The 10,765-nt window shown below is 37.6% G+C and overlaps 1 protein-coding gene across 1 annotated transcript; it reads left to right on the top strand.

The window, feature by feature from the left end:
- The first annotated feature begins 6,853 nt into the window (after window positions 1–6,853).
- LOC131635710 (mitochondrial import inner membrane translocase subunit TIM17-2-like) lies at window positions 6,854–7,812 on the top strand. Its single transcript, XM_058906355.1, has one exon. The coding sequence runs from the start codon at window positions 6,934–6,936 to the stop codon at window positions 7,579–7,581; it is 648 nt and encodes a 215-aa protein (XP_058762338.1). The 5' UTR covers window positions 6,854–6,933; the 3' UTR covers window positions 7,582–7,812.
- The last annotated feature ends 2,953 nt before the right edge of the window (window positions 7,813–10,765 follow it).

Here is a 10,765-nt window from a genome sequence, read left to right as displayed (position 1 = left end):
TCATAATTGTTTTTTTAAATTCTAACATAAAAATTGATGATAGAAAAACTTAAAATCATTTAAAATTATATTAATCTACTTCGGTAATAGTTAATAACCTCAACTAATCTAGGGTTCTAAGAAAAACTTAAAAAAAAAAATTATTATTTTGACAAATTAATTTTAAATTACTTAAAACGTTTTTATTTGATATTTTAAATCTTTTAAATTATTTCAAACATGGAATACTATAAATTATTAAACTTTTAACTTCTATAATTTCTTTGATTGGATTCTAATCTTTATCATTTTATTCACAAAAAATCTATAAATATATAAGTTTACTAAATTAAAATTGATTCCGTATAGATTGTTTTTCAGAAATGAAGGTCATCTTTAAAATGAGATTTTATTTATTTATTTCATATCGAGCAATTTAAAAAATGATTTTTGTTTTAATTTCTTAATTGATATTATATATTTAAAGACTAAATGATTTTTTTTGTAACTTACAAAAAAAATTAACAAATTCTATTCTTTTTAAATTAGCATCATAATTTAAAAATTTAAAAATTATTTTATAGTTAAATAAATTAAATTTTTTAATAAAGATATTTTTGTAAATAAAATATAGTTTATAATTGATAAAAAAATATTTTTTGTGCAACTTAAAACAAAGACAAATTATAATGTTAAATCCCATACCTTTCGAGGTAAATTTTACTAAATCTCTGGCCAGGGGTTTAGTAAAAGGATCAGCTAAATTATAGCTTGTTTGTATATATGTCAGTGAAATGATCCCATCCTTTATCATTTTTCTCACGAGAGAGTGTCTAAGACCTATGTGTCTAGACTTTCCATTGTATACTTCACTGAATGCTCTAGCCAGGGTGGCTTGACTATCACAATGTATCAATACTTTTGAGACATTATCTTTAGCTAATGGGACCTCCAATAAGAGATCCCTCATTCATTCAGCTTCTTGTCCAGCAGACGCAAGAGCCACAAACTCCGATTCCATAGTTGAGAGAGTAATGCATATTTGTTTTTTACTCTTCCAAGAGATCGCACCTCCAGCTAATGTGAATATCCACCCAATTGTAGATTTATAATCTCCAACGCTTGATATCTAACTTGCGTCGGTATATCCTTCTAGTATGGTAGAAAATTTACCATAATGAAGGCCAATGGAAAATCCAAAGTAGTCTAAAAGAAGATGACCAATTATATCAACATACCATAAACATCTTCCAACCAAGAAATAATCACATTAATATCAACAAGTAAACTTTTGCAGTTGACTTTTAGACAACACATAAGTTCAAGTAAAATTAAACTAATCTTTATTGCTCTAGTGCTAAACAAACTTTTTTTCTCTTAAGGTCAATGTGTCGTTTGTGAATTGAAGATGTGAAATTTTAAAATGAAAATCGACTCTTATGTGACAATTTGAAATGAAGCCAACACATATTTTTGCACTTAGCATAGCAAAAAAACACCTTCTATTGCTATGAAATTTAAGAAAGAAGAAATATGATCTCTCTAACACTATTTAGGTGAATTCTAAAGTGAACTTAACGACGAGACTACCGTTAACAAGATTTAAAGCAGTAACAAAACTTACTCGATTTTGGTCTGGTTGGTTCACCTAGAAAAAAATCCTCATCAAATACATTACTACAATCAAATAATTTCATTTCACATAATCAAAAGTTTTTTCAGGTAAAATTTATTAAGAGTATTTTTATGTGTTGTGAAAAACGATACCAATAACAAAGTATAATAGGGAATTAGGGAAGAGAATAAGAACACAAGAATTGGTTATAACTGCTATTCTTTTACTTTCTCTTAAAACAAGATTACAAGTTTACAAGAATAACAAATAACCTCTCTCACCCTAAATTAGGATATGCAGCTTAGCAATGATGAGAGACTAGTATGCTATTTATAATAAGACCTAACATACTAACTAATGGGCTTTTTCAGCAAGGCCCATTACACAAGTCAACTTAATAAACAAGCTAACTTAACAAATTAGGGTTTAAACACTAAAACCTAATTTAACATGCTAACAACCCTAGCATCTTCGACATCTGCATGCTAGACCCATCTTCGACTACAGCATGCACACTTCGACACCAGCATGTGAACAATCCTTCGACTTCATGCTTAACTCTGTCGAACTGTCGAACCAAGAAGCTACCCTTCGACAATACTAGAGTTCGATCCAATATCTCACAAATCTCCACCTTGGACCTAACTCTACAACGTCAAGGAACAAACTAACTTTCTTCATGCAGCTTTATCAACTGCATACAGTGGAAAAACTTGCAACTCGGCAATGTCTTGGTGATCATATCAGCAGCATTGTCTTCAGTCGAAACCTTCAGCACTTGGACTTCTCCACGCTCGATTACTCCTCTGACGAAATGCAGCCTCACATCAATGTGCTTAGTTCGCTCATGATAGGCTGAATTCTTCGACAGGTGTATTGCACTTTGACTATCACATTTAACAGTGATACCTCGACCTTGAAGTTTCAGCTCCTTCGCAAAACCTTCAAGCCACAATGCTTCTTTCACAGCTTCAGTTAGGGCAATATACTCCGCTTCAGTGGTTGATAGAGCAACAACCTTCTGAAGTGTTGCTTTCCAACTAATTGCAGTGCCAAACATAGTGAAAACATATCCAGAAATAGATTTTCTGGAATCCATACAACCTGCATAATCAGAGTCGACATATCCTTCTATTACTGCTTTACTATCTTCACCCAAGGCTCCACCATAAATTAGGACTCTATTCAGAGACCCATTTATGTACCTTAAAATCCACTTCAATGCTTGCCAGTGAGCCTTTCCAGGATTCGCCATGTACCTGCTTACAAGACTGACTGCGTAAGCTATGTCGGGTCTAGTACAAACCATAGCATACATCAAAGAACCAACTATATTAGCATACGGAATGCTATTCATATAGGCTCTTTCGACATCAGTACTGGGACACTGATTAATACTCAGCTTGAATTGAGGGTTTGTTGGAGTCACAACTGGCTTCGAATTCGACATACCAAACTTTTCAAGAATCTTCCGTAGATATGCCTTTTGAGATAAGCATAACTTCGACTTCTTTCTATCTCTTCGAATGTCAATTCCAAGAATCCTGGAAGCAGCTCCCAGATCCTTCATATCGAACTCCTTATTGAGTTCAGCCTTCACCCTCGTCACATCTTCAACATTGTTGCTTGCTATGAGAATATCATCCACATAAAGCAACAAAATAACAAATGAATTACCAGATCGAAATCTGAAGTAAACGCAGTGGTCGAACTGACTTCTAATGAAACTTATGCATGCTATGAACTTGTCGAATCTCCTATTCCACTGTCGAGGAGATTGTTTCAGCCCATACAAAGATCTCTTTAACTTGCACACATAATCTTCCTTCCCCTTTTCGACATACCTCTCAGGTTGCCTCATCAGGATCGTTTCATCTAAATCACCATACAAGAACGCAGTCTTCACATCCATCTGTTCCAGTTCAAGATCGAACTGTGCCACCATGGCAAGCAACATTCGAATGGACCTATGCTTCACAACAGGAGAAAACACATCATTGAAGTCGACACCTTCTTTCTAAGTGAAACCCCTTGCAACTAACCTTGCCTTGTATCTTTTCGACGTCACTCCTTCAATTCCTTCCTTAACTTTGAAAATCCATTTACAGCTGACTAACCTTGCCCCAACAGGTTTCTTGATCAGTTCCCAGGTATGATTATCATGAAGAGATTTTATCTCATCATCCATGGCCTTCAGCCATTCAGTCTTATTTCGACTCCTCATAACTTCCTTATAGTCTCTGGGTTCTTCGTCTAGAACCTCACTTGCAGAGATTAAGGCATAAGCTATAAGATCTGCATATCCAAGTCTCTGAGGTGACTTGATGACTCTTCTCGACCTATCTCTCGACAATAGGTAGTCATCGTCAGTTTCCTCAACTTCAGCATCTTTTGCTTCTTCTTCGACTTCATCTGGGATATGCAATTCAGCATCAACATGCCCCACCTCAACAGGAATCTCTACCTGTTCCAGCTCTTCGTCAGATGTTTCTGTACTTCGACCAACATCATCAGTTTTCTTAAAAGCCATTTCAGTTTCATTAAAAACTACATCTCGACTGGTGATACACCTCCTGTGACCTGGCTCTAGGCACCATAGCCTATAAGCTTTGACTCCTTCAGGGTATCCCATGAACATGCATTTCAGAGCTCTAGGTTCGACCTTGTTTTGCCTAATGTGAGCATAGGCTACGCAGCCAAATACTCTCAGTTTGTCGAGATCTGGTGGATGTCCCGACCAAACTTCTTCAGGTGTCTTCATATCTAACGCTGTCGAAGGACATCTGTTTATCAGATATGTTGCTGTCGAAACAGCCTCAGCCCAGAACACCTTTGTTAACCCCGCACTAGTCAACATGCATCTAACTCTCTCCAAAATAGTTCGATTAAACCTTTCAGCCAAACCATTTTGTTGTGGAGTACCTGCAGTAGTTCTATGCCTTGCAATACCAGAGGCAACACAAAAACTGTCGAATGCCTCATTGCAAAATTCAAGGCCATTGTCGGTTCTCAACCTCTTAACCTTTCTGCCAGTCTGATTTTCAACCAGAGTCTTCCAACTTTTGAAATTCTCAAAAGTTTCATCCTTAGTCTTCTGGATGAATACCCATATTTTTCTGGAATAATCATCTACTATGGATAGAAAATACCTTGCTCCTGAATGTGATGGACACCTTGCAGGCCCCCAAAGATCAGCATGGATGTAATCAAGGGATCCATGTGTTCTTTGTTTGCCTTTGTTGAACTTCACTCTGCAAGATTTTCCAAGTACACAGGGTTCACAAAACTTCAGCTTTTCGACTTTGTCTCCAGTAAGCAGATTTTGTTTCCCTAATTCGACCAGACCCCTTTCACTGACATGGCCCAGTCTCATGTGCCAGATTTCTGTTTTCGACAAAGGTTTCGTGGATGCAACATTTGTTGAACCACTTACAACTTCAGCCTCAAGAGTATACAAGCCTTGTTTCTTCACGCCTCTCAAGACTTCCTTCGAACCCTTCATGACTCTTAGGATACTTTTCTCTCCTTGGAAAACATATCCTTTCTTGTCGAATTCACCAAGAGAAAGCATATTTCTCTTCAAAATCAGGAACATACCTGACTTCAGTCAACAACCTTATTGACTCATCATGGAGCTTGAATCTTACAGATCCAACACCTGCAATCTTGCAAGCCTTGTTGTTTCCCAGCAATACTGATCCACCATCTTGATCACATAATTCCTCGAACAAGTCTTTGTTTGGAGTCATGTGCCAAGTGCAACCTGAATCCATAATCCACTCCTTCTTAGAGTCACTGCTTGAAACCACAAGAACATCAGATGATTCGAAATCATCTTGAACAATGGCAGCGTTGCCATTATCCTTACCTCCATGATATTTCAAGCGTTCAGGGCACACCTTTCTTGTGTGACCCTCCTTCTTACAATGGTAGCATCGAATGCCAGATGCTTCGCCACTGTAAGTCTTCGACTGGCTTTTGCCTTTCTTCTTGTCGAACTTACCATCCTTTCGTAAGAGTTTTCCTTTAACGGCCAAACCTTCGCCAACAGTCGAAGGTTTATGCTCCTTTCGTTCATTCAAGTCCTTAGAGTACAAGGCTGATTGAACTTCTTCAAACGTCAGGGACTCCCTTCCATACAAGAGAGTTTCTTTGAAGTGAGCATGTGATCGAGGCAAAGAACACAATAGTAACAGCGCTTGATCTTCATCATCGATCTTCACATCAATATTTTCAAGATCAAGAATCAGCTTGTTGAACATATCCAACTGCTCAGCCAATACTTTGTCTTCAATCATCTTGAATGAATACAAAGCTTGCTTCAGGTAGAGTCGATTTACCAGCGATTTGGTCATATACAAACTTTCAAGTTTCACCCATAACCCTGATGCCGTCGTCTCCTTTGATACCTGCCGGAGAACCTTATCACCAAGGCTCAACAAAATTGCGCTGTGTGCTTTCTCGATCATATTTGTCTTCTCCGCTGCCGTCAATTCTGCATTCATGGCTGCCTCTCCCTTCAACGCTTCCAAACAACCCTGCTGAACCAGTAGGGCTTTCATCTTCAAGCGCCACAGACCGAAATCATTCACTCCGGTGAACTTTTCAATCTCATACTTTGTTGAAGGCATCTTCTCCATGCTCACCGCACCAATTTGTTGTGAAAAACGATACCAATAACAAAGTATAAAGGGAATTAGGGAAGAGAATAAGAACACAAGAATTGGTTATAACTGCTATTCTTTTACTTTCTCTTAAAACAAGATTACAAGTTTACAAGAATAACAAATAACCTCTCTCACCCTAAATTAGGATTTGCAGCTTAGCAATGATGAGAGACTAGTATGCTATTTATAATAAAACCTAACATACTAACTAATGAGCTTTTTCAGCAAGGCCCATTACACAAGCCAACTTAATAAACAATTTAACTTAACAAATTAGGGTTTAAACACTAAAACCTAATTTAACATGCTAACAACCCTAGCATCTTCGACATCTGCATGCTAGACCCATCTTCGACTACAGCATGCACACTTCGACACCAGCATGTGAACAATCCTTTGAATTCATGCTTAACTCTGTCGAACTGTCGAACCAAGAAGCTACCCTTCGACAATACTAGAGTTTGATCCAATATCTCTCATTATGAATTTTTTTTAACAAAGATAAAAGTTTAAAAATTGTCTTATACTAATAAAAAACAAATATAGAAAGTAAATTTAAGAGGAAAGGAGTATTATTGTATTGGTATTCTATAACTTCAACTACAATTATTAGAAAGAAGATAAGTAGAAAAACCAAAGCCATAGAGAAAGAAGAAGAGAAGAGAGACAACGATGGGAACACCAGAGACTTCAAGAGAACCCTGCCCTGATCGAATTCTCGACGACATAGGCGGTGCTTTCGGCATGGGTGCCGTTGGTGGCTCCGCCTTCCACTTCCTCAAAGGCCTCTACAATTCTCCCAAAGGCTCCCGCTTCGTCGGTGCTTCCCAAGCCGTTCGTCTCAACGCTCCCCGTGTCGGCGGTAGTTTCGCCGTCTGGGGTGGTCTCTTCTCCTCCTTCGACTGCACCATGGTCTACCTCCGCCAAAAAGAAGACCCTTGGAACTCTATCTTCGCCGGCGCTGCTACCGGTGGTTTTCTCTCCATGCGGCAGGGTTTGGTCGCTTCCGGGAGGTCTGCTGCGTTTGGAGGGGTTCTCTTGGCGCTTATTGAGGGGGCGGGGATTATGCTTAATAAGGTTCTTAGTGGGCAGCAGCCGGGGCCTGCTGTCATGGAGGAGCCAATCTCCGGGCAGCCCAACGGTGGTTTTCTCGGGAAACAGGTTCCGGCTCCGGTTGATTCTGAAGCTAAACAGTGGTTTGGTGGTGGGTTGTTCGGTGAAGATAAGAAAAAGGATGAACCTGTTTCGGGTGGAGGAAGTGAGACCAAGGTTTTGGAGAGTTTTGATGCCCCTCCTGTGCCCAATTTTGATTACAAGTGAAATTTGGATCTGATTATTATGAATTGTGAATCAAATATTGAATATCTGATTACAAAGGTTTTAGTTTTATTGAACCTTTTCTACTATATATTGTCACGTATAGTTATGTTTAGTCTGGTTTATTGTCAGGTTAATTATGCAAGAGTGTTTTATATAATCTTATGATATCTATGTAAGAGAATAAGAGGCAGTGTTGACGAAACTGAATAATTGTTCAATGGATTATGTAGATATGTGTGGTGTGGTGGTGTTCTTTTATGGGAACTGGAAATACAATGAAGTAGAAATTAGATTGCATGCTTGAATAGTGGAAGTCACATGTTAATCTTCTAGCAAGAGTTAGGTGCTAGATGAGAGTAAGAGACTTCTTTGACTGTTGGGACATGATATTTCTATTGTTTATGAGGGAAGTATAAAGGGCGATTGTTTGGTTGCTAATGCATCTCCAAATATAGTTTGGGTACAATTAGTTTGTGTCATACTCTGTTTTATTTAGAATGCTGGACTGGTACTGGTTTCCACATTTGGAAAGCTTTTGTTATTTTAAAGAAATTAAAAGCTTTCAAGTTGATCTTAAAAGCTTGGAACAAATGGGTATTTGGTAATCTTGAATGTGAAGTTGATAACTTTAAAGAGATAGTTAGCAAAAGGCGGGGAAGCATTTCTCTTATATTTACAAAGAACCAAATGTTGATAGACCTCAACTTGATGGTGTGGTCTTCCGCTCTCTATCGGATGATGATAATTTTGTTTTGTTGTCGGCCCCCTTTAGTCTTCGTGAATTAGATTATGTTGTTTTTCAACGTGACGGTAACAAAAGCTCGAGTTCGGATGGGTTTAACTTCTCCTTTTTCAAAAGATTCTAGAATCTAGTAATAAAAGTTCATGTCCAAATGAATTTGAGAATTATGTTTGAGCAATTCCATTGTTTTGCATCTCTGCCACGTAGTTTTACATCTTACTTCGTGACCTAGATCCCCAAGGTTAATTCCCCGCCTCATTTGGATTACTTTAAGTTGATTTCTCTGGTGAGATCCTTATAAAAGTCGGTGGCTAAAGTGTTGACCATAAGACTAGGTCAATGATGGATAAGCTTATTTCCCCTCATCAATCGACTTTCTTTAAAGGAAAAATGTTGCTTGATGGAGTGGTGATTGTGAATGAAGTGATAGACTTGGTCAAGACATATAATAAAGTTTATCTCATTTTTAAGGTAGATTTTGAGAAAGTGTACAACTCAGTCAGTTGTAGCTTCTTAAATTATATGCTAATATTTGGGTTATGTGACAAGTGGAAATCTTGGATGATAGCTTGTTGTTTGTTGGCAATCTTGTGGTGTTGGTAAATGGGTGCACAGCTCAAGAGATTAGGATCCAAATGGGTTTGAAGTAAGGGAATCTTCTAGCCCTCTTCTTGTTTCTTCTTGTGACTGAGGGGCTAAGTGGCTTAGTTACTAAGGTTAAGGAGGTTGGTCTATATTCTGGATTCAGGGTGGGCACATCTGATTTGGTGGTATCTCATCTTCAATATGTTGATGATACCTTCATAGTTGTAGTCCATATTCTTGAGAATCAGTGGAATATTGAGGGTGTCCTTAGAGGCTTTGAGCAAGTCTCAAGGCTTCATGTTAACTTCTTCAAGAGCAATCTTGCAGGGTTAATATGAACCCAATCTTTTTATCCTCTGCATGTGAATTTCTTCATAGTGAGATTAAAACTCTCCCTTTTAAGTACCTTAGTTTGTCAGCCAGGGCTTATCCTAGGTGTGAAATCACCTGGGATACTTTATACAATTTGCTAACCAGGAAACCCATCTATTGGAAACATATATATGTTAGTTTAGGTGACATACTGGTCCTTTCTAATGTTGTGCTAAATGTTATTTCCATTTTTTCTTGTCTTTTTTTTAAAAAAAAAAGTTTGTAAAGGTGTGGAATAAGCTTGTTGGATTACAACGAAGGTTCCTTTGAGGAGAGGTGAAAGGAGATTCTAAGATGTGTGTGTAAGCCTAAGAGTAAAGACGTGTTAGGAGTTAAGGATCTCATACTGGTTTATATAGCCCTATTGGCGAAGTGGAAATGGAGGTTATTTAAAGGTGCCTTAGGCTTTTTGAGAGATATTCTTGTAGCTAGGCATGTTTCTAGTTATTTCTTCTCTTTTAGAGATAGGATAATGGGTTATCGATCTAGTTCTTATTAGTGGAAATAGTTGTCTCTCCTTAAATTTAGAGAGGAAGACCCCTCCTATTGGTTTATTGATGGCATCCTTAGGAAAGTTGGATTAGGCACCCAAACATTCTTTTGGAATGACCATTGATTAGGCTATATTCCCCTTAAAATTAAGTTCACTGGTCTATTATGTAATTTAATTCAACGGGATGGGTTGGTAGGAGAGACCGGTCTGGTGGTTAATGTGAATATGGTTTGGGATCTTAAGTGACAAAGATATTTTATTCTTATTCTTCTAGATCTACCTATTTTTGAAAACCTTATTTCTCTTCTCCGAGGTGTTAATCTTTTCCTTAATAGAGACAAGGGGTTTAAAAGAATTTTAGAGAAGATACTTTCTCAATTGCCTCTATTTATCATGTTTAGTGGAACAGGTCAATCTCTATTCCGGGTATAATTCGAATGTGAATTCGACCTATCCATTATTTAGGTTAGTTAGGTGGTGGTCTTCTCCTGACAATTTCTGCAAGACAAACTCCCCTCTATGGAGAACTTATCAAATCATGGGGTGGTTGATGAACCTAGTGAGATATTTATCCCTTTTATAGGACTTTGGTTGAGTTAGTTTCCCATCTTTTTGTTACATGTGATTTAGCTCCCTTTGTGTGGGGTATAAGATCTTTCAATTGTTAGGAAGACATTAATGTTCCTTAGAAAACCTTGTGATTTAGCTCTCTTTGTGTGGTATAAGATCTTTCAGTTATTGAGAAGAATGTACTTCCCCTTAGAAAACCTTGGCTTCTTTTTTAATGGGTAAAATTAAGTATAGAGGGGGTTTTTCGTAGGATTTAACATCTTATAGTCTAGTCTATTTGGAGAGTCTTTAATGGCATCTTTAATGGTGTTGCAATAACTATGAAAGAGGCGGAGGAAATAAATATTGTTTGGCTTGAAAATGATTTCTAGGTAAATCAAATGTAAACTCTTGCACTTCATAACCCCGTACTCTTGCACTCA

Source organism: Vicia villosa, unplaced genomic scaffold (assembly GCF_029867415.1).
Source record: "Vicia villosa cultivar HV-30 ecotype Madison, WI unplaced genomic scaffold, Vvil1.0 ctg.001535F_1_1, whole genome shotgun sequence".
NCBI classification, from domain to species: domain Eukaryota; kingdom Viridiplantae; phylum Streptophyta; class Magnoliopsida; order Fabales; family Fabaceae; genus Vicia; species Vicia villosa.
Note: the sequence above shows the minus strand (reverse complement) of the source record. Positions and strands in the feature narration are given on the sequence as shown.

Coding starts and splice junctions, on each gene's coding strand:
- LOC131635710 (XM_058906355.1), top strand. CDS start 6,934: ATGGGAACACCAGAGACTTCAAGAGAACCCTGCCCTGATCGAATTCTC.